The 22591-nt window shown below is 53.6% G+C and overlaps 3 protein-coding genes and 1 non-coding gene across 8 annotated transcripts; 2 read left to right on the forward strand and 2 right to left on the reverse strand.

The window, feature by feature from the left end:
• The first annotated feature begins 8776 nt into the window (after positions 1-8776).
• LOC134172357 (butyrophilin subfamily 2 member A2-like) lies at positions 8777-11937 on the forward strand. Of its 5 annotated transcripts, none has more exons than XM_062635437.1 (7): positions 8791-9738; positions 9839-9859; positions 9953-9973; positions 10429-10449; positions 10616-10636; positions 10742-10762; positions 11178-11937. In XM_062635437.1, exons 6-7 carry the CDS (start codon positions 10759-10761, stop codon positions 11687-11689), a joined length of 516 nt encoding a protein of 171 aa, XP_062491421.1. In that variant the 5' UTR covers positions 8791-9738; positions 9839-9859; positions 9953-9973; positions 10429-10449; positions 10616-10636; positions 10742-10758; the 3' UTR covers positions 11690-11937. The 5 variants fall into 5 exon arrangements, with proteins under 5 accessions (XP_062491422.1, XP_062491419.1, XP_062491418.1 ...); XM_062635436.1 differs by having other exon boundaries at positions 8792-9361; positions 9608-9738; positions 9839-9973; XM_062635438.1 differs by lacking the exon at positions 11178-11937 and having other exon boundaries at positions 8777-9738; positions 10742-10946.
• Positions 11938-12134: 197 nt separating this feature from the next.
• On the forward strand, positions 12135-15484 carry LOC134172359 (E3 ubiquitin-protein ligase TRIM15-like). The gene is made up of 8 exons (XM_062635441.1): positions 12135-12328; positions 12626-12994; positions 13368-13463; positions 13538-13768; positions 13863-13885; positions 14154-14269; positions 14393-14452; positions 14934-15484. Exons 2-8 carry the CDS (start codon positions 12656-12658, stop codon positions 15449-15451), a joined length of 1383 nt encoding a protein of 460 aa, XP_062491425.1. The 5' UTR covers positions 12135-12328; positions 12626-12655; the 3' UTR covers positions 15452-15484.
• Positions 15485-16082: 598 nt separating this feature from the next.
• Positions 16083-16164, reverse strand: TRNAL-AAG (transfer RNA leucine (anticodon AAG)). Its single transcript has one exon. It is a non-coding gene; the product is annotated as a tRNA-Leu (tRNA).
• Positions 16165-17255: 1091 nt separating this feature from the next.
• Positions 17256-18755, reverse strand: LOC134172339 (zinc finger protein OZF-like). Its single transcript, XM_062635405.1, has one exon. The coding sequence runs from the start codon at positions 18345-18347 to the stop codon at positions 17256-17258; it is 1092 nt and encodes a 363-aa protein (XP_062491389.1). The 5' UTR covers positions 18348-18755.
• Between the last annotated feature and the right edge of the window lie 3836 nt (positions 18756-22591).

Below are 22591 nucleotides of genomic sequence, written 5' to 3' on the forward strand. Positions count from 1 at the left end.
CCTGTGATATCCATATTGGGATCCCCCCCCACCCTCGGCATTTAAAGCCGCTATAATTAGATGGGATCTGGCCCGGCTCAGTTGTCCTGCCCGGGACACGATTCCAGACACACGGCGTCTCCCAGTCCCGCTTCCTGGGACAAGCCACAGCCTCCACCACGGAGCCGGCCCCGGAGAGACCCACACTGGCATTGAGGGCCATCAGGTCCTGGTGAGCCTTGTGCCCTTCCACAAGCTCCGGAGGGAGCATTGGATTGGGATATCCTGTTCCATGCGGCTCTTCCTGGGAGGGAGCAGGAGAAATGTGATATGGTGCTGGAGCAGCCTGGGGCAAGAGGGACCTTTAGTGCTGGAAGTGCCCCTGATGGCACTGGGAAGCAGAAGGATTGAAAGCAGGGATCCTAGAGAAAGAGGGATCCTATAGAAGAATCCAATAGGATTGGGTGCTGGTTCCCACCCTGCAACTCCAGGAAGGTTTAGGATGACAAGCACTAAATTGAATGATGATGATTCCTCTGCGTGCTTTGAGTGGTTTAGGGAGAATTCCATTATGGATATTGGGCCTCTCTGGTGAACGGATGAGGAGAAGCAAAGGGTGGGATCTGCACCATTCCCATGGCAATCCCATCCTTGGATTCTAATACCAAAGTCTAAGAGCTGGGGAAAACAAGGAGCAGCTCCACAGCTCTATGGAGCTCTCCCTCCACCACTGGTGTTCCCAAGGGATGCTCTAATGATGTTCCCTTCATCCCCACAGGCTGGCAGAGCTGTTGGAGGTGGTTCCAGTTGGGAAGCGAACTGGATGATGGACTCAGGTAGACAAAAACCTATTCCTTAACAACGTGTGGCTCCTGTAGCTCCTAAAATCCCGCTTTGCCATTCCCAAGGGTGCTCCAGCCTCACTTTGCTCCTTAAGCTGCTCTTCTTAGTGCTGATTCCAGCGGGATGAGGCTCAGAGCCAGCCCCAAACCCATTCCCTTCTTTCCCTTTCTTCTTTTCAAGGGAAAAGGAATGCTGACCTTGGTGAGTGGTTTTCCCTCTTCCCAGGCTCAGGAATCCTAGAACAGTTTGGGTTGGAAGGGACCCTCCAATGTGGAATGGGTTGGAAGGAACCCTCCAAGATGGAATAGGTTGGAAAGGACCCTCCAAGGTGGAATGGGTTGGAAGGGACCGTCCATCATGGAATGGGTTGGAAGGGACGTTAAGATCCTTTAGTCCCACTCTGAAGTGATGCTCGTGGCCGGCGTGGGGCTGCTTTGTCCCATCGGCTGCCACCAGAGCTCAGTTCTGTGCCTCTCTTCCAGATGGATGGGATGCGAAGATCAGTGAGTGCCTTTTCCTGCCCCTTTATCCCTGAGGACGTGCTCCGGGTGCTGGAGCCTTGCCCTCACATCCCCTTTGCTTGCAGGGCGGCTGAAGGAGGACCCTGGTGAGTGCTTCCCTCCTCGTGCTGCTCCATCCCCACTGACCATCACCAACTGGTTCTGTTTCTCTTTGTCCCATCCAGAGGAGAGCGACACGGAGCTGGGTGAGTGGGGCTGGGCTGATGGGAATGCTCCTGGAGCAGAGGAGGGGCTGGTCCCTGCAATCCTGCCGCATTCCCAAGCATTCCTGAAGCTCCCTTTGGAGAGCTTGGGGCTGACCTGGCTTTATTTCTCTCTCCTAGAGGAATGTGACACAGAAAATGGTGAGTTTCCTCCTCTTTAAGGGCTCTTCCTGCTGCTACTGCTTCCTACAGCACTTCTTTTACCTTTATCTTTTCCTTTATTGACTCCATTTTCCTGGATTTGAGAATTTGGAGCTCTCAGAGCCACGTTCCTCCTGGAAATACTGCCGAGAGCAAGTGGCTTTTTGGGGTTATTCTGCTTCCAAACAAGCAGAAAGGTCTTAAAGCATAGAACTAGTAGTAAATCCTCCCTAGGGCAGCTAATCCTAGAGGATAATTAGGGATAAACCCACGTGGAGCAGAGATTGTGTCCTGTATGAGGAGGAAAACAGCTATGGAATGTGGGAAATGACCCAGAGCTTTCTCTTCTCTTGTGGTTCACTGTAGGAACACACTCAGAGATTGGTATGTATCATCCTTATCCTTGCCATATGGACACCTATAATAGGGAATTCCTTGTTGGATAGATCCCATGTGAGCGCTGGGACCCATCCGCACCCCAACTCGCACGGGCTCTGCCCATTACCCTACCCAGGGATTCCAATGGGTCAGATTCCCATCATCCCTTAACATTCATCCTGCTTTATCTCCCTGCTTCCAGGTGAGCTCACAGCAGAAATTGGTAAGTCCTGATGCAATTCCCATTGGTCGGGTTCCTGTGGGTTGGGATCAGATGATTTGCCAGGGGTTTATTCCTGGTTTCTCCCTGTTATCCCTCAAAAGCAGCAGAGGCTCCAGGAGACCTTAGAGCAGCTCCAGTGCCTAGAAGGGCTACAGGAAACCTTGAAGAGGGGCTTTGGATAAGGGATGGAGGGACAGGACAAGGGGAATGGCTTTAACCTGGAAGAAGGAAGAGTTGGATGGATATTGGGAAGAGGGTGGTGGGACACTGGGATGGGTTGCATCGGGAAGGTTTGGACGCTCCGTCCCTTCAACCTGCTCCAGTGGAAGGTGTCCCCATGGCATTGGGTTGGAGCTGGATGAGCTTTGAGGTCCCTTCATCCCAAACCAAATAGTGAGAACAAAGGGAATTCCCAAGCCAAAGCCCTGGACAGGGCAGGAGCATCCCTGGTGAAAACCCAGATTTCTTCTCCTCTTGTTGACCATTCCTTGCTTTTCCATGTATTTCCAACCAGACAGCCTGACCTCCGAGCTGGGTGAGTGCTTCCCTTCCTCTCGCCTTTGTTCCATTGGGATGTTTAGGAAAGGGGTGATTATTCCCTCCTCAAACACTCCTTCCTCCAATCTGGGCTACAAATAACCTCAACCCATTCCACAGAATGGTGTAATTCCACATTATTCCAGGATTTGGGATGGAGGATGATGGGGGGGGGGTGGGGTGGAGCATTCCCTGACCTTTGGTGTTTTCCCTTTCAGAGGAACGGGACAGGAGAATCAGTAAGTTCCACTTCTCATTCCTGGTGGGAATCACAGCCCAGATCACCCCGTGTGCTCTGGACCTGGTTCCTAAAGGATTTGGGGGATATATGGGAGGGTTTGGGATTGTCTCATTGCAGAAGTGGGGTCTGGGCTGCTCTGATCAGCCTCAGCTTCCCATAGTTCATCCCTGTTTCCATCAATACAGGGATGGTTCTTTTCCCATATCCCAAAGCCTCTTTGAGCTCATTCCCATCAGCATGGGGCAGTTACAATACAACTTTTCCCTTGGGAAAGCCATTGGCACATCCATAGGGAAACCAAGGTGGATTTTAAAAGGCTAATATTCCTTTATTTCCTTTGATTCCAGGCAAACTCACAGCAGAGCTGGGTAAGGAGGTTTCATGTCCTTAAAGTTATCCTTCGGGATGCAAAGTGCTGGGGATGGGAAAACCTGGGAAAACAGAGTGTTTTGTGGGATCGGGGAGGGATAAGTGGCTTAAAAGGGATTTCTCCCTTCCCAAAGCTCCGTTTTGGGATATTCCAACCCCAGGGAACAGGGCTGGGAAGAGCTGTTGGTGTCTCTGCAGTGATTGATCGTTTCTTGGCTCTTTTAGGTGAATGTGATGCCAAGATCAGTAAGTGGAATTCCTCCTCAGATGGGGGGGGGGGAACAGGAACAGAGGGAGAAATCCTGCTGGAAACCTGGAAGAGGGTTTATGGATGGAATAACATCCACAACACGTAATTCCAGTGTATAACCCTCAGCTCAAGGTGATGCTGGGGGTGGGAATAGTGGCTTTCCCAATCTGAGTGCTCCAGAGATGCCAGGAATAGGGAAGGAAATCACTTATTAACCATTTTCCTGCCTTTTCCCCCTCCTTTGCTTCCCAGAGGAACGTGACCGGAAAACCAGTGAGTATTATTCATGCGGTTTTGAGTTGAAAAACCCAGATTTTGGGCAAATCTGAGTGGGAGAAATACCAAACGGGAACATTTCCCTGCAAGTCTCGGCCTAAGCTTTGGCTTTTCCCTAAACCCCTCCTGGATAACCAGGAATATCCTTTCCCTCCTCAGCCAAACTCGCCGCTGAAGTCCGTGAGTGCTTTTCCCTCTTTTCCATCCCAAACTCTGGCTTTTTGGTCTTGGAAACACCCACTTTGAGTCCCTTTGCTCCATCTGATGCCTCTTCTTTGCCTCTGGTCCCAAAGGGCGCCTCACTGCTCTACTGGGTAAGTGTGGTTCAGCCTCCCATTCCCGGCATGGATTGTATGGAATGACATGGGAGGAAAGCTGCTCCCACCTCCTGGCCTTTGTCCTTTGGGAAGAGGGACAAACGACCCGCAAAATGATGGATTTGAGCCTTTTCCCTCCTTTTCCATGCAGGAGACCGGGATTCGAGGCTTCGTAAGTGCTTTTGGGTTCAATCTGGTCCCGGGTGGCTTTTCCTCAGCCTGTTCCTAAGGGATCTCCTCTCCTGGGCACCACTTTCCCCAGTTTTCCAGTGTTTCTGTATCCCAAACCTTCCATCGCCCCCAAATGGGCATTGCTGGAATGGTGCTTTTCCTCGCTGCTGTATTTCCTGGTCCCTCTTTCCCTTCCTTTCCCTCTTCCCTATTTTCCACTATTATTCCACACTCTTGTTATTCCTCCAACCCTGTGTAAGCTGCATCCAGGGAGTTGTTCCCACTGTGCCCAGAGAGGAGATGGGAACACTGATCTCAATACCCTCCTCTCTCCCCTTTCCAGGGAAACTCACTGCAGAACTCAGTGAGTAACTTTCCTGCCGGAAAAAGAGGGGAAAAGGGGAAAAATGGACCTGGAAAACTGATGTGAATCTCATTCCTTATCTTTGTCTTAGCTAAATGTGACGCGACGATCAGTAAGTGACATTCCCTGCTCCAGGGCTGATGCTTCCCATCATTGCAGGGATCCTGGAATTCCTTCATTTGGGAAGTTAGAATCCAAAGGTCAAGGGGAGGGGAAAGGAAAATAGAAGGGGGGAAATTCCCATGGGAAGAGCTGAGCTGGGATCATGGAGTTTGGGAACTCAGATGGGATCTAACACTGTTTCTGCTTGAAGGGATCTTCACGGTGGAGCTGGGTAAGTCCAATGCTTGATTTTCATTAAACTTCCATACATTTTAATGACTTGATTCATCTTTTACTGAAATGTTTCAAAATATCCAAGATTTGGGATATTGAATCCTATAAAATTGTGGTTTTCCCAAAGGAATCCTCAATCCAAGCCCCAGTCTGGGCTCTGCCTCTGGGAGCTGGTGGGAAACAGCATCATAGGGGCTGAGATGGGGAAGTTTTAACCCCCCCAAAAAACTAGAAATGGGAATAACGTGTATATAATGGGAATAACACAGAGCAGGAGGCACTTGGTATTCCAGATTACGGGATAAGATAATGAAGGGTGAGGGGCAGGAGCCATGGAAGTAAATCCTGGTTGTTTTCCCTCCATTCCAGGCGAGCAGCACACAAAAATAGGTGGGTTTCACCTCCCTTTTCCCAGAACCTGGATTTAGGGAATTCCAGAGGCTTTTCCATAAATCCCGTTGTGTTTTCCCTCTCTTTTCTCAGGGGAACTCACTGCAGACATCAGTAAGTCCCTTCTCCATTAACCCTGGGTTAGGTGGGAATGATGCAGATCCCGGTGTGCTCACCCCCCATTCCCACTGCTTTGTAGAAGAATGCAGCAGGAAGCTCCGTAAGTGCCTCTTTTTAATCCACCCTTGGGATTCTGTCCCCGAGGAAGAGGAACAACACCAGACCCCTGCTTTGCTGTGGGTTTTCCTCTCTGTTTGCAGGGAAGCAGGCAGCAGAACTTGGTAAGGAATTCCCTTTGCTCAACAAGGAGATTTCCTTGGGTTTCCCAGGTTTTCCTGCCCAGCTGGGGTCCTTAAGGGGAAATTCCTGTTCTAATTGGGTTTAGGAGGATGTGTGCAAAAGCTGGGATAAAAGTGTGAAATATAGATGGGCCTGTGGGTGGATCCTGTGGGAGATGGTAGGATAGATGGTAGGATATGTAACAGGATATACGATTATATGGTAGGATATAGGATAGGATATATGATTATACGATAGGATGTATAACAGGATATTTGATTATATGGCAGGACAGATGACCCTATGGTAGGACCATGTGATAGATTCCATAACAGGTTCTATGATTCTATGACACAATGGGATCACTATCCCCCCAAATCCCGTTTCCAAGCAGCGCCGGGGATCAGATCGCAGCTCCAGGAAAAACCTTTGGAGCTGGGATCTCATTTGAGCTCATTTCTGTCTCTTTCTTTGCTCTTTGTAGAGGAACGGGACGTGACCATCCGTAAGTATTCCCAGCTCCATCCCACTGCTATTCCTAGGGATGAGCTCAGGAGCAACACGAGCTGCGGCTGAAGGAAGGACACAGCCGTCACATCCCGGCTGGCAGAGCAGGAATACCAGGGGAAGCACCAGCACTGGGGGGGTTTCATGGATGCAGACACTTATTCCCCCTATAAATCCCATCTGGATTCTTCCTGGGTCATGCCTGGGGCTGGTTCTCACCCACAAGTGTTCATTGTGTGAGGCTCGAGGGGTTTGGAAGGGGAATAGGGGTGGGAATGAAGTGCTCCAAGATCCCAAGAGGTGCTCTGGGATACGCTGTGAATTCCTTAGGATTTATTCCCGTTATTCTTTTTCATTCAGGGGAAAACGAAGCTGAGATCCGTAAGTGCCTTTCCAGGTTCCAGGGGGGGTCGTGACTAACCCAGCACTTGGTCTAAATGCAATATCCACAGTGGGAAAGGGGTTTCCCTGTGGGAATTCCCTGGGAAACCCAAACACAAGAGAATAAACCCCAAATGGGGGGCTTGAATGTTCCAAATGACTTCAGTTTGGAGGAAAAGTGGAAAAGGGAGGGGGAAAGGGGACATAAATGAAGGTTTTCATGGGGGATCCCAATCTGGCCGGTGTCAAATTGGCCCCAGTGTGCCTGGGATGGGATTTATGTAGATAATGCATTGATATTCTCCATATTCCATGTCTGTCATGTGATTTATGTCCTAAATCTGTATCTTATGTGCCCTAAATAGATTCTTAAATGGATAATAATCATATTCCATTATAAATATATCCCTATAAAGTGTATAATCCATAATGTTGGCATCAGAAAGTCCATGCTTGACCTAATCCGTGTCTCTCTGCTCCCAGGGCGCCTCACGGAGCTGCTGGGTACGTGTTTTCCTGGCCATAAATCCCATGGGAAAAGGGCTGGTAATGGCATTAACTGGGATCTCTTTCCTCTTGCAGAGAGCCAGGATTCAGGAATCCGTAAGTTGCTATGTACATCCTGCCCTGAGGGAAGTGGTTGATGTGGCTCCTAATGCCAACAAATAGATGGATGTGGGGAAATGGTCGCTGGAATATGGCAGGAATCGGAGGGGAATGTCCCAGGAATCTGATCCTCTCCCTGAATCCCTGTGAGAGTTTCTGCTCCTTCTATATTGGCAAAATTTTAACTCTGGAATTCTTTCCTTCCCCTTTCCTTTCCCCTTTTCCTCTCCCTTTTCCCTAACTTTATCCCCTCCTCTCTAAGGGAATCTGGAACAGAGCTGGATAAGCTGGTTCCAAACCTCCCCACATCCATCCATGGGGATTTGGTGGCTCTGTTTGGCTCTTCCCATCCTTTGGCATCTACTTTTGGGGATAACAGCAGAGGGCCAAGGGGCCTAAAATAACACCAGGGAAAACTAGCCAAGGGATAGACCCTGAGATGGGGATGGGAAATGGGGCTGGAAAAGGGCAAATCCAGGTCTCACCTTTTCCTTTCCCTCTTTTCTCTCTGGCAGAGGAGCTGAGGGAGCAGGAAGCTGGTGAGTGCTTTGTTCCTGCCCCTCAGGGGTTGGGTAGGCCCAGTATGGCTTCTATAATGGATCAACACTAATGGATCCATCTCATTCCACTGCAGATGAATCTTCTGAGGAGCTTGGTAAAGCTCCAGCTTCCTTCCAACTGGAAAACTGGGATGGGCCGAGGGCTGGGGCTCTACCAATGTCAGAGCATGGGAACGACAGCAAATGAGGGATGGAGCTGGAAGGGGAAAAAGATACGAGGAATTCTCATTCCTTCTCCTTCCACTTCCCTTTTCCTTCCTTTCCCCTTTTCCTTCTCTTTCCCTTCTCCCCCCTTCTCTCTTCCCCTTCTCCTCCCCTTCCCAGAGGACAGTGACCTGGAAAGAGGTGAGCACCATTCCCCTTCCTGCCTTGGCAGGAGCACTTCCTGCCTGTATTCCCTGCTCTGATGCACATCCCTGGTTCTCTCCTCTCAGATGAGCTCACTGCAGAGCTGGGTAAGCCACTTCTTGGTATCCTGATTGGAATTCTGCTGGGTTAGAAGCTCCAAGGTTGTTCCCATGGGAAATCAGTGATGTGAACATCAGAACTTCATCCTTAATAGCAGCTTTTTGCTTTTCCCCACCATTTAACTGTGGATATGGAGGAAATTTGGGTCTTCCCATAGGGAAGGAGAAGGGAATAGTAGGGAAGGAGAAAATCCCAATGGAAATCCATGGTTTCTCTCCCTTATTATCCTAATCTTGATTTTCTTCCTTGTTTTTAGAGGAACGGGATAAACAAATAGGTGGGTTTTGTTCTCCTTTTGGGTGGATTTGGGTGCTTGGGATGGGTCTGCAGCAGGCAGATTCCGTCTGCGTTATCCCAATCCCAGGAAGAGCTTCCCACCCCCCACCCAAATACCAAATTCCCACTTGGTTGTTGAAATACTGGAGTTGTTCCTGAAGTTTCAGATGAGGCTTGAGCCCAGGAATCCTAATTGTGTCCTTTATTCCCTTCCTTAAAGGGGAAATCACAGAGGAGCTTGGTAAGTCCTTCCCGGTCTTTCCTCCTTTCTCTTCCCCTTTCCCTGCTATTCCCCTTTCCCTGCTCTTCTCCCACTTGCAATGTGGGTGCTGCAAAGAACCTGAAGCTTTGTTTCTTTTCCCTTTTTTTCCCATTCCCAGCGGAGCAGAGCACGCGCATCGGTGAGTGCTGCTCTTCCATAGGGAAATGGAGCTCTTCCCTTCTAACATGGGATAAAGGAGCCTTAGGCTCCATGTCCGTGGCTGCTCAATGTGTGCTTCTCCCCGAGCATCCCAAATCCCTTTGGAATGATGGTTTGGATACATGGGGATCAGTGATTCCTAATCCATTGGAATACAACCCAAAATGCATAAACTTCTGGTTGATGGATCTATAAGGGGGAAAGAACCATAACTAAATCTACTTTTCCTTTTGCTCTTCCCAGAGGAACTCACGGTGGAGCTGGGTGAGTCCCTTCCCTACCCCAACCAGGGTGGATCCTTTGGGATTTAGGCTGGGGTTAGTGGGAGCCTGTTGGTTCTTTGCTTGAAGATGAGGGAAGCACATATGGGAATGATAGCCAGGGCTAAATGGGAATGTCAGTTCTCTACATGGAACAGCAAAACATCAGTTCATCATCTCAGGATGAACACCCAAAAACTGGGGAATAACTCATTTTCCCTCCCTTTTCCATCTGTTTTCCTTCCTTTAGGACAACGGGATGCCCGGATTGGTACGTGTCCACCTCCTCCCTGCTCCTACACTTGTGCTTCCATTGCCATGATGATGGTGATGGATCAGTTGGGATTTGTTCTCTCTCAGGTGACCTGTCTGCAGGGATTGGTGAGTGTTTTCCTGCTTCCAACTACACACTTTGAGATTTGGATTTGGAAAAAATCCATCTGGGAATAACTTGGATTGATTTTGACTTCTCTTTCCATAGAGACCCGCGAGAGGAGGATTGGTGAGTGGCAGGGTCTGGCCTGAGACCTCTGTGTGTGTGATCCTGGCACTGGGAATTCTCATGGGAATCCTTCCTTTCCTCTTGACTCTCCAGAGGAGCTCACAGCAGAGCTCGGTGAGTGCCTCGGATGGAAGAGAGATGCGTGGAACGGGTGGGATGGGACTAAAGCTCATCCCATTCCAACCCAATACCATGTGCAGGGGCACCTTCCGCTGGAGCAGCTTGCTCCAACCCTGAAGGGATGGAGCATCCCAACCTTCTCCATTCAACCCGTTCCAGTGTCCTACCACCCTCAGAGTGAGGAATTTCCTCCCATTGTCCCATCCAACTCTTCCCTTTTCTTTTTGGGAGCAGTTATCCTCATCCCATCCCTATGTGCCATTGTAGAAGCCCCTTCCCAGGTCACCCCTTTAGGCACTGGAAGCTGCTCCAAGGTCTCCCTGAAGCCTTCCCTTCTCCATATCTTATCTCATTATCCAAGCAATGCTAATCCCTGGGCACAGGAATTTGGGATTACTTTGGGAATGCTGGGAACGCACACTGACCTTTCCCTTTGCTTCTCTTCTCAGAGGAATACAAAGCCAAAGCACGTGAGTGACCCTGGGTGCAGCCAGTGAGGATCTGCGGGGTTGGAAGGGTGGGAATGTGGCTTTGTGGGTGTTCCACATCCATGGACATCATGGGATCACCTGGGAAATGGGGAAACACGGCCAGGAATGTTCCAATGGTAACAGGGCTTTGGCTTCTCCTCTGAAGGAAGGTGCCTCCAGGAGCACAGTGAGTGACCCCCCTGGCTCCAGGATACCCCCTTGGCTCCAGGATCCCCCCCTGGCTCCAGGATCCCCCCCGGCAGCACTGTGAGTGCTTTGTGTGTGTCCTTAGGGAAGGAAGAGGAGACAATGGGTGAGTGCTGGCAGAGAGGAGAAGGATGCGATGGGTGAGTGATGGGGCTCTGGAAGGGACCACAGGGAGCCCTGAGGGACAAAACACCCTCTGGATGGCCAAGAGGACACCAAAATCCCACGTAGATGCCCAAGACGACACCAAAACATCCATTAGATGTCAAGGAAGGCACCAAAATGCCCATCAGATGTCAAGGAAGGCACTAAAACCCCTGTAGATGCCCAAGATGACACCAAAACACCCATTAGATGTCAAGGAAGGCACCAAAACACCCATCAGATGTCAAGGAAGGCACTAAAACCCCTGTAGATGCCCAAGAGGACACCAAAACACCCATGAGATGTCCCAGAGGACCCCGGTCCCAGACAAGGAGCAGCTCCAGGGTTAACCTCCCCCTTCCCTTCCCCCTCTGCAGCGGAGGTGACGCTGGATCCAGCCACAGCCCATCCACGCCTCATCGTGTCCCCGGAGCTGCGGAGTGTGCGGTGGGAATTTCGCCTGGAGCAGCCTCCCGACGTTCCCGAGCGCTTCGACACCGATCCCTGCGTGCTGGGCGGCGAATCCTTCTCCTCCGGGCGGCACTGCTGGGAGGTGGACGTGGCCCAGGGGCAGTACTGCGCCATCGGCGTCAGCAGGGCCTCTTTGAAGAGGAAGGGCCCCATCAGCTTCAGCCCCGAGGAGGGGATCTGGGCCCTGCAGCAATGGGGCTTCCAGAGCAGAGCCCTCACATCCCCCCCCACCGCCCTGAACCTGGCACGGGTGCCCAGGAGGATCCGGGTGTCTCTGGATTATGAGTGGGGAGAGGTGAGGTTCTTTGATGTGGAGAACCAAGTCCCCATCTTCACCTTCCCTCCGGCATCCTTCCGTGGGGAGCTGCTCCGGCCCTGGTTCTGGCTGGAGCTGGGCTCCATCTCCCTGCGCCGGTGACCATCCTGGTGCGGAGGGGCTGGAGGAGCCATGGAAGAGCCTTGGGGGCTGTGGGAGATCACTGATGGACACTGTGGTCATCACCATGCACATCTCACTGTCCCCTGATATCCCTTGGATATCCTTGATATCCCTGTGATATCCCTCTTCCATCCCTACATGCTCCAAGAGCCTTGAACCATGGCTCCCACCCCACAGTTGGACACCCAGCAGGTGCTTCCCAATGGACAATAAACCACTTGAGCCTCTCCAGAGCATTTGATTCCTTTATGCGGCTGGTTCCAGGGTTAGGACTGTCCTTGGATCATTCCATGTGGGATCATTCTAGGCAGGATCTCACCCCAAGTACCCCAAAGCTCCATCATTGCCCATTGAGGTGGCCCCATGGGGCGGGTTGGCTGGAGAAGACCCAAGTGGGAGGAGAAGGGATGGACAAGTCCAAGTGGGGCCCCTGAGGGGTAGGAGTGAGCCGTGCCCCGGCAGCACATTCCTCGCCTGTTTCCTTAAATAGGGATGATCTTATCCCTGTATCCTGCATGTGACCGGCTCCGGGCAGCCCTGGTGCAGCTGGAGAGGAGCCCCACGGGCTGAAGAACCCCAGGATCCATTAGAATCAACCCAGGAGCTGCTGCCAACGGGGTAAGTGGCTCCTTCGGGATGGTCCCAGGGACAGGAAGACCCTAAATCCATGGATTGCGGGCATTGGGAGGGCTCTGCCTTGGCTTTGCTCCATTAGAAGCCACCATGGGGGGACGTGTTGGAGACTGAGTTTGGGGATGAAAGGATGGTTCCCACCATCATGTTGGTTCCTATGGATGGAGATGGATGCCCAAGTCCAGGGATTACTGAAGGACAACTCCTCCCTTCCCAAACTATCATCCAAAGGAGTTCGGAGATTCCCGATGCTCCATGCTGAGACCTCTCCATGTCATGCAGGCAGCTAAGGGAACAAGAAGTGGTGGATCCATGGCCTCTGGTCCATCTGGGGCAAGGGATGAGGAACCTGGTCCCCTGAGCCGGGATGGAGGTGGAACATCCCGATCCCGGCTGTGCTGCTCCATTGGAGATGCCCATAGGAACCATGTCAGGAAAGGAAGCTTCCAGCCCAAGCAGCACCTGGAGCACCTGGTGGAGAAGCTGAAGCTCCTGGGTCTGGATGAAGGCCAGGAGAAGGAGCAGCTCTGCTCATGGCACAGGATCCCATGGGATGCGGAGGCATCCAGCTCCGGACATGATGGACCAAGGATTTGTGGAGGTCTTAGCACAGAAGAGCCCATCCAGGACAAAGGCAGCTCCATGAATGAGGTTATTCCTTTCCTGACCATCTTAAGGGGTTTCTGGGTGCTCCTCGGGATCCCGGGCTTGGAGCCAGCTTGGATGTTCCCTACAGTTGGGCTTTATCCCCATGGGAATAACTGGGGGGATCCAGACAAGAATAACCCCAAGCCTGGTGCTAAACCCAGGAAAATGGTTATTCTGAGCCTAAATCCCAGCAGGCATTTGAGTCCCTCATAGGGGTTGGATGGATTTTGAAGGGCGCTTCCCAACCCATTCCAGTTTATCCCATGTGAGAATGAGACTGGTTCCTCTTGTGTCTTCTCCGTCCTTGTGCCCATTTGCTTCCAAGCATCCCACCTTTCCCAATCCTGCTGGATACCCTCCCAACCCACTTTTCTAGGAGCAAACACGGAAGGACCTGGAGACGCTCAGGACCCACCGGGAAGCACTTTGGGAACGGAAGGCGCATGGCGAGAGGCGATGCCAGGATTACCTGGTACGTGGATGCCCTCATCCCTAGGAGCTGCGGTGTTATCCCAGTGCAATCCATGCTCATCCCATGTCCCGCAGGCACGGACGGAGCTGCAGAGGCAGGCGGTTGTGTTGGAATTCCGGCGCCTGCGCCGCTTCCTGCGCGATCAGGAGCTGATCCTGCTGCTCCAACTGGGAGAGCTGGACACGGAGGCAATGGGGAGGCAGGAGCAGGAGGAGACCAAGATCCAGGGGGAGATCTCGCTCCTCAATGTCCTCATCTGTGCGATGGAGAAGCAGCTTCAGGGACCTGGGAGCGCATTCCTGCAGGTGGGATGTTCCCCCTTGGCATTGCCTTGGATGGAGCTTTCCCAATGGATTGAGGTGGGAGAATGAGGCTTGGCCCTCCCTGTCTCTATCCCAGGATGCCCGAAGTGCTGTGGACAGGTACGTGCTCCTCCACCACTCGTGTCCCATGGGAAGGCTCGTGGGTACCATTCCCATGGGAATTCCGGCTTCAAGGCGGGGCTTGAAGCAAGGTTTGGAGACAAGGAGGCGGCTCCTCTTGGCCACTGGGCCAATGGGACCCAAGTGTCCTGTGGGCATCTCCAGCTTGGGACACGGGGACACTGGGGACAACCAGCTCCTCCCCATCCCCACAGGATGTGGGGTGCAGGAGGCTTGGCCCCAGCCCCACAACTAAGGTCACATCCAGGTTGGAGATGGGCAGTTCCCGGGGGATAACGGACACCTTCCAGGACCTGGAGCAGAAGCTCCAGGTCATCTCTCAACAGAACTGCGTCCTTAAGGACGTACTGGGGACATTCCAAGGTACAGGGGGTGATGGATCCATCTACCCTGTTCATCCTGGTTTTCCTGTTTTCCCAGGAAAAGCAGGAGCGAGCATTACCTGAGATCCTTTGATCCATTCAACCTTTGTTCTTCATCCCATAGACACCTTGCTATCAGAACTGGAGAAGGAGCAAGGACCATCCCCAGGAGGAGATGGAAGAGGTGAGGACCTTTGGAAAAGTGCCTCCAGAAAAGGCATTTTTAGGCAAAATTGGGCTTAAAAAGGTTGGGAATGAGGAGCTTTGGGGTTCCTGGGCATACAGAGGGGTCCTCCAGCACGAGGCAAGCAGGAAGATATGGAGATGGATGTTGGACATCAGGAACTATGGGGTGATGGGTTTAAACTGGAACAGGGAAAGTTTGGGTTGGATGTAAAGAAGTTATTCCCTATGAGCGTGGTGGGACACTGGGACAGGTTGAATGGAAAAGGTTTGGATGAGTCATCATCTGGACCGGGCTTGGAGCATCCTGGTCTAACGGGAGGTGTCCCTGCCCTATGGATGATGCTAAGTCCTTCCCAACCCAAACCATGCCATGGTTCCATGGGTGTCCCTGCTCCCAGTGGCCATGCGCGGTGCTGGGTCCATCACGGGCCATTCCTGGGTGCTGATGCCCCCCTCCCTTCCCTTTCCCTCCATCCCAGCTCCCTTTGTGACCCTGGACCCCTCCACCGCCAGCCCCCGGCTCGTGGTGTCCCGGGACCGCCGGGGGGCGCAGTGGTCGCGCACGGCTCAGGACGTGCCGGGCTCCCCCCTGCGCTTCAATGGTTCCTGCTGCGTCCTGGGCAGCCCCGGCTTCGCGGCCGGAGCGCACCACTGGGCCGTGGGGGTGGCCGGGGCCGGCGCCTGGGCGCTGGGGGTGGCCCGGGGCTCCGTGCCCCGACGGGGCTGGATCCCATTCCGGCCGGATCAAGGGGTTTGGGCCATGGGGCGCTGCGGGAGCCAGTTCTGCGCCTTCACCGACCCCGTCACCCCCATTCCCAGCACCGGCTGGGCCGGGAGGGTGCGGGTGGTGTTGGATTATGAGGGGGGCAAGGTGAGGTTTTACCTGGCAGAGGGGGACCCCCCCGTGTTCATCTTCCCAGCGGCTTCCTTTGGGGGAGAGAGCGTCTTCCCCTTCTTCTGGCTGGGGAAGGGATCCAGCTTCCGCCTCTGCCCATGAGGGCTCCTGCTCTTGTTTTAACCTGTAAGAGAACGGTTTTGCTCCCAAGAACTGATTAGAATTCTCTTGGCAATTGTTTTCATCCTGCCCCATCCCGTGTCCATAGGGCATCCCAGCTTCCGGAGCATCCTTTACTGAACAGCACTGATTGTATCCACACCGTTCCCTAAATTCTTATGGGATGATGCTGGCGCCAGTCATGGAGTGAAGGGGAGATGGGGCTTTGTATGGGTTGGGGTTTACTGGTCTTGACCCAGGGGTGGACCCATAGAGAGACCCACGGACAACACGGATGTGGAGGGGGGGCAATGGGGATGGGTGCGATGGCGAACCAGCGACATGGATATGGATTTATCGGGGGGGGGGTGGGGGTGGTGGGAAGGTGGAAAAGGGGGTTTGGCTGTCCCCCGAGGGCTCCGGTTCATAGATCAATGCTTCGGCTTTCCCTGTGTTCTGGAAGCGATGAGGCTCCCCCATCCCGAAGAACAACATGCAGGGATCAATTCGCAGCTTCAATTCCACTGAATTTGTTTAACTCCACACTCAGAGCAGAGGTCTGTGGGCGTCTGATGGGCTGGGAGATATGGGGCAACCCCTCCAAGTGTGGCAGCAGTGGTGCCCAAAAGTGTCCTGGCAGCGGTGGGATTCGAACCCACGCCCCCGAAGAGACTGGAGCCTTAATCCAGCGCCTTAGACCGCTCGGCCACGCTACCTCCGTAGGGAAACCTGGGCCTCCTCGTGTGATAATAAGGGGGAAAACGGGAATTCTGTGACATTCCCAACAGGATTTAAAGGGAAAAAGGGGAGGAAGGGGATAGGGTTGAGTTATCCCCCTGGGAAGGATGTGATTCCCTGTGGAAAACAGCCGGTGAAACTCCCCTTGGTGCCTCTCCCCACCCTGGGGCCCCTCTGGGAGCTCTCCAGAAGCCCATCTATAAGGATACTGAGGATGGGATATCCCCACTCCTGGTGCTAACCCCTATCCCACAGCCCCAGTGTGTTCTGACACCTGAAATTCCCCCCCCCCACACACAGCCCGAGGCCATCCTGCCATCAGGAACGTCCTCTCCATCTCCACGATGGGGGCTCGGATTCTCCAGCCCCAGCTCCACCAGGACCATGTCCCATGTCCCCAGTTCTCAACCTCCAACACAACCACGTTCAGGAGCATCATCCCTGCTCCAGGAGCAGCCGGAGCCATTGAGATGGAAGAACCATGGAGGGTTCCCCCTATCAAATCACAACCCCACACTCCCGGAGACCCGCGCTCATTTATTGCCCCTCTTGGTGAAGCTGGGACACACAGAGGAGGTTCCCATCCCCATAGTGTTTGTCATGGTGTGGGTCTGGGTGGCAGCAACACCACTCAAATGAGATAGAGCATGAGGGGGGAAATGGGGAGGAGAGCCTGTGTCTGGAGAACAGAAGATCCGGATCTTGGGGGGACCCCTCAGCTTCAGGATGGGCTTTATCCTTTTCAGGTGGTTTTGAAGGTGGGAGATGGAAAGAGGCTCTTTAGGCTCCAAAGGAGGAGCTGGATGATCTCCTCCAGCCATTCCTAATGCACCAGCCCCGTGCTGTGACCCACAACCGTGTGCTTGGTCCTGAGGGCGTGCTCTGGTGGGGAGGGTGCAGGGAGGAAAGGTGGAAATCAACGTTGCAAGGCGTTTACGGGAGGGATGAGGTGTCCATTCATCCATGTATCCATCCATCCACCCATTCATGACTCATCCATTCTGTGCCCATCCATCCATCTATGCATCCACCCATCCCCAAGTTGCACACCCAAGGTACCAAACCCAAGTCACCGACTGCCCGCTCCCAGCAGCTCCTTGCAGCTCCTCAGGTGCTTCTTTAGGGATGAGCTGGACGTGAAGCATTTCCTGCACTGGGCGCACTCGTAGGGTTTCTCCCCGGTGTGGATGCGGCGGTGGATGATGAGCGTGGAGCTGGCGCGGAAGCACTTCCCGCACTCGGGGCACTTGAACGGCTTCTCCCCGGTGTGGACGAGCTGGTGCCGCCGCAGGCTCGTGCTGTCCCGGAACCCCTTCCCGCAATCAGGACACTGGTGGGGCCTCACCTTCCTGAGCTTCCCACGGGAGAAGGCGTCTGAAGGCAGATTCTGGTGCTGCTGGAGATGGGCCATGAAGGAGGACCTCTTTGGGAAGGTCTCTCCGCACTCAGCACACTTGTAGAGGCCATGATCCATGTGGCTCTTGCGGTGTTTGCTCAGGGATTTGCTCCCCGCGAAGCTCTTCCCGCAGTCGGGACACTCGAAGGGCTTCTCCCCGGTGTGGAGCCTCCGGTGGGTGATGAAGGTGTACTTGGACATCAGCTTCTTCCCGCATTCCGGACACACAAAGAGGGATCCTTCCACATGGATCTTGCGGTGCTTTTTCAGGGACTTGTTGGCCATGAAGCTCTTCCCGCAATCGGGACACGGGAACGGCCTCTCCCCGGTGTGGATGCGCTGATGGGTGACGAGGGACGACTTGGACGTGAGGGCCTTCCCGCACTCAGAGCACCGGTACGCCATGCTCTCTCCGTGGAGCCGCTGGTGCTTCCGCAGGGATTTGGTGGAGGCCAAGCGCTTCCCGCACGTGGGGCACTTGTGGGGCTTCCTCCAGCACTGGCTCTGCTGATGGTCCTGCAGCATGAAGCTGCAGGCGAAGCTGCTCCTGCAGATGTAGCACGTGAAGGGCTTCTCCCCAACATGGACCCGCTGGTGCCGGATGAGGGATGAGCCGCGGCTGAAGCTTTTCCCACACTTCCCGCACTTGTGCTGCTCTGGCGGCGTCTTGGGATAAGGTTTCCTCCTGTTGTAGCCGGATGAAGATGATCTCCTCCCATGGGGCTTGTAGCCCACGGTGATGCTGCCTTTGGATCTCTTCATCATCCTGCCATCGTCTCTGTAGGAGCTGTCTTCTTTAGTGTCGCTTGTCCATCCATCATCTGCTGGGATAAGGCAGAGAATAACGGGAATCTGCCCTTGAGGATGGATGGGGAGAAGCACCCAATGGATAAAGGGAATCCACCCTTGGGAAAGGATGGATTGAAGCACCCAACCCCCCCAGGTCCTTTACCTGAGGATGTGACGGATGCAGAGGACCTTTCGACATCCCAACAGCTCCTCCACTGCTTCCTGCTTCTGGACCACAGCATGAGAAGGGGTCTGGCCCTTTCCTCCTCCTCCTCCTCGGAGCTTGGGATTCCCGGGATCCAAATGTCCTCCCCTTGCTGCAGCAGGGCCGGGTTGTACACGTTGAAGCCTGTGAAGGTTGATGGCAATGGGTGGACAGTGACCATCAGGAGGCATTGACCCTCAGCCCTCTTTGGGAAGAAAAGGAGAATCCAGGTCTCCCGGGGGGGGGCAGGATATGTGGGGTGTGCCTACAAGGTGATGGAGAAGGCTTCTCAAGGAATAAGGAAAAAGACCAGCCCTGAGACCAAAAGCAGGGGAAAGGTGTAGATTGTCCATCTGGGAACACTCAGGGAGGGCTGGAAGACCCCAGAGATAACACCTGGAAGAGCAGAAGCAGTGATGCCACCCTTGCGCAGCAGCTCAACAACCAGCAGGTACCTCGAAGCTTTGTTCCCCATCCCACCAAGAGCTCTGGATGTCCACTTCTCACCTTGATCCCACAGCTCCTGTTTCCCGGCTGGAAGAGACCTGGAGCCTTCTCCATCCCGCCCCCGCCCCCCCCCGGGTCCCGTTGCAGCGGCCAGGAGCCGTCAGGAGAGGGCGCTGTGGGTCTGGGTCCAGGGAGGCCCCCCCCCCCAATCTCTAGGACACCCCCATCCCACCAGAGATCGTCCCTCTTAACTTTTTGGGGGCAGTTTTAGCTCTTCTGAGGGCAATTTTAACCCTTTTGGGAGCAATTTCAGCCTTTTTTTTTTGGGGGGGGGGGCTTTCCTACCTGGCGGGGCTGGGGCGCAGGAAGGACCCGGCTGCTCCGCGCTGGGGATGGAGGTGGGAATCGTGACCTCCAGCAGCGCCTCCGGCACCTGAGGGGAGGGAGATGGGGACAGGGATGTGGGGAGAGCTCCGGAATGAAACCGGGAACAATCGTAACCGGCAGAGAGGGGAAAGGGAAGGGAAATGCACAAAACCCCCACAACCCCCACCCCAAAAAGCCCCAAAAATTGATTTTTAAAAAAGGAAAAAAGAAAAACCACAGAATCAAAATTAAAAAAAAATCGTTTTAAACAAAAATAATAATAATGAAAAAGAATTAAAATAAATTTTAAAAGTCCTAATGACCAAAAAAAAACCCAAAAACCCCAAACCTGGAAAGAACCAAAAACCAAACAAAAAAAAAAGCCCCCAAAGAACCAAAATATAAAAAAATTAAAATTAAAAAGACTCCACCAAGCCCCGAAGACCCAAATTTTTAAAAAAATGATGAATTAACCCCCCCCCAATAATTAAACTGGGATTAAAACTAAACCCGAAAAACTGAAGTTAAAAGAGGAACAAACGAGATTTCTTCCCAGAACTCGAACCCATCCGAATCGACCCGACCCAAAGGTGCGAACTCGAACGAATCCCGACGAGTTCCCACCAGAAAGCGCGGTTTTGCGCTATTCCCGGAGTGAATCGAACGGGAATTAACGCGGAAGGAACGGGACAAACGCGGGAGAAGGCGCGGAATTAACGCGGCTCCGGACGCCCCGTACCTGGGCCCGCTCCAGCGCGGCCATGGCCTGGACGGGGGGAGGGACCCGGCGGGAGCCACCCACCCCCCACCGGCTTTGGGGCGGAAAACGCCTTTTCCGAGAGTCTCACCTTCCCCCCCCCCCCCGTTTCCCACTGATTTTCCCTCTTTCCCTCCTTTTTATCCCGTCGTTTCCCTTTCTTATCCCGCTTTTACTCCCCTTTTAACCAGACGCTTATCCCTGGGGAACTGGGACCTGAGATGCGCATCCCTGGGGAACCGGGACCTGGAGATGCTCATCCCTGCGGATCCAGGTCCAGCCACCACACCCCTGGGGACCAAACCCACTGGGAAGCAGGGAGAAGGGACCAGCACGGGAAAAGGATCAAACCCGGGAGAAATCGGGTCAAAAACGGGGAATACGAGCTCCAATTGCCCATTTCTATGGAAAAACTCCTTTTCCCAGGGGAATCAACATTCCCCCCCCCACACCCCCCCACCCCCCCACCCCCCCTTCCTGATCAGCGGCTCCTGATGGCCCATCCATACATCCCATTCAGCTGGAAAAGCCCCGGGGCTGTCCCAGGGTGGAGCATCCGCAGCCCTGAGCCCATTCCCGGCCTCTGGATGGGCCGAGGGCTCGGCTAGGAATAAAGTGTGGGATGCTCCAAAGTATCCCAGGAAGCGCAGCACCAATGGAGCTGCGCGGATGGGACCTCAGCACATGCCGAGTGATGGCTGACCCAGGTTCCCATTCCCAGCGCAGGGAATCGCAGCACCAATGGGGCTTCAGGTTGGGATCAGGGGGGTTTCTCCCCTGCACCCCGCAGGGGGTAGAACTGCCATCCGGGCTATTCCTCCCATTGTTCCAAACCCAGCAGCTTCCCGATGGCTTTTCCTAAGGGACTGGGACCTTAACCCCTTCCTACCCCCCACCCCAGCCCCAAGGATCAACCTTCCGCCCCATCCCTCTACCCTCCCCCGGCTCAAATCCATAAGGATCATTAGGGATTTATCCAATCAATAGGGGCTTATTTGCCCCTATGGGGACGAGCTGGAGCAGAGGATGCAGATGGGGATAGAGGAATAAATCGGGATGGAGGGAGGAATAACCAGGGATGCTCAGAAGGTTTCCAAGGATAAAGTGTCCCAGTTCTTCCCATTTACTTCCTTTACCCTGGGGCAGATCCCAGCGCTTGGGAAGGGCATTAAGAGCAACGTTTGGAAGTTAAAACATTCTGCTTTATCCTGTGGATTCCATTTATCCTATTCCATTTTATCCTATTTATCTCAATTATTCCATTTTATCCCTTATCCCCTCCTAAGGCAACCATCTCCCTCAGACCCGTATTAATGGGATATTAATCATAATATCCAATTGTTCCGATTATTATCTGAAATCCAACTTTTCCAGGCACCAGGAGCACGGGAACGGGGATGACATGGGAATTCGGGCGCTGATCTGGGGCCTCCTGGAACGTTTTCACACTATCTTAAACGTTTTCCTGGCTGGAGGCGAAGACTGGGTTAACAGCGCCATTCCCAATGGAATTCGAGGCCATTGATGTGCGTTCTTCCCAATCCAGGTGAGGTTTGACATCCCAGGGAAAAGCGGGGTCTATGGAGAGCGGGAGCCCCCTCGTGGGAGCAGCGGCTCCTGCCGCTTCCCTCCTACCAAGCCCGAGATGATCCCGTTTTCCCCTAATTTTATCCCAAACCCACACATTTATTCCCATCACGCTGCAAAAACGGGAGTTTTGGAGGGTTTTCCTCCAGGGGTTCCCTGAAGCATCCACCGGGAGCCGGGATCCCGGGTGGGATCCTGATCCCAGCCCTATCCCCAGCCCAGTGCAACCAGTTCAATGGGCAAATGGGATGCAAAGGGTGGGAAACAGATTGGAGTCAGGATTGGGTTTGCCTCAAGACTCTTCCTGATGTCCACGGAACGTGGGAACAACTGAACATGGGGTGGATCCACAGGGATGGGGCAGAGCCAGGATCAGGCAGGGAATGAGTCATGGAGGAGCCGGGTGCGGCTCATCAGGGTCATTAGAGCTAATTGATATCTTCCTGGCATTGATAATAGAGAGGGTGGCACTCCAGCCCCATCTATGGGCATCTCCAAGGGGACCTCGTCCCATTGCCCCCCATTGCCATGGGGCGATGATGGCCATCATGGGGAGGTGATGAGGATGAGAAGGAGGATAGGGTGGGGATGGGATGAGGATTGGATGGGGATGAGGATGGGGATGAGTATGGGATGGGGATGAGGATGAGATGGCGATGAGGATGGGGATGAGTATGGGATGGGGATGGGGATGAGGATGAGATGGGGACAAGGATGGGGATGGGATGAAGATGAGGATGGGGATGAGGATCCCCATTTCCCACACAGACAGACATGGACGTGGCTTCAAGGGTATTTATTGCCTGGAGTGCTCCCAGTGGAGTTCAGGGTCTCTATGGGGGGGTTCAAGGTCCCCAT

This window comes from Pezoporus occidentalis, unplaced genomic scaffold, assembly GCF_034315485.1.
Source record: "Pezoporus occidentalis ecotype Australia unplaced genomic scaffold, CSIRO_AGI_Poc_V1 ctg452, whole genome shotgun sequence".
In the NCBI taxonomy this organism is placed as follows: domain Eukaryota; kingdom Metazoa; phylum Chordata; class Aves; order Psittaciformes; family Psittacidae; genus Pezoporus; species Pezoporus occidentalis.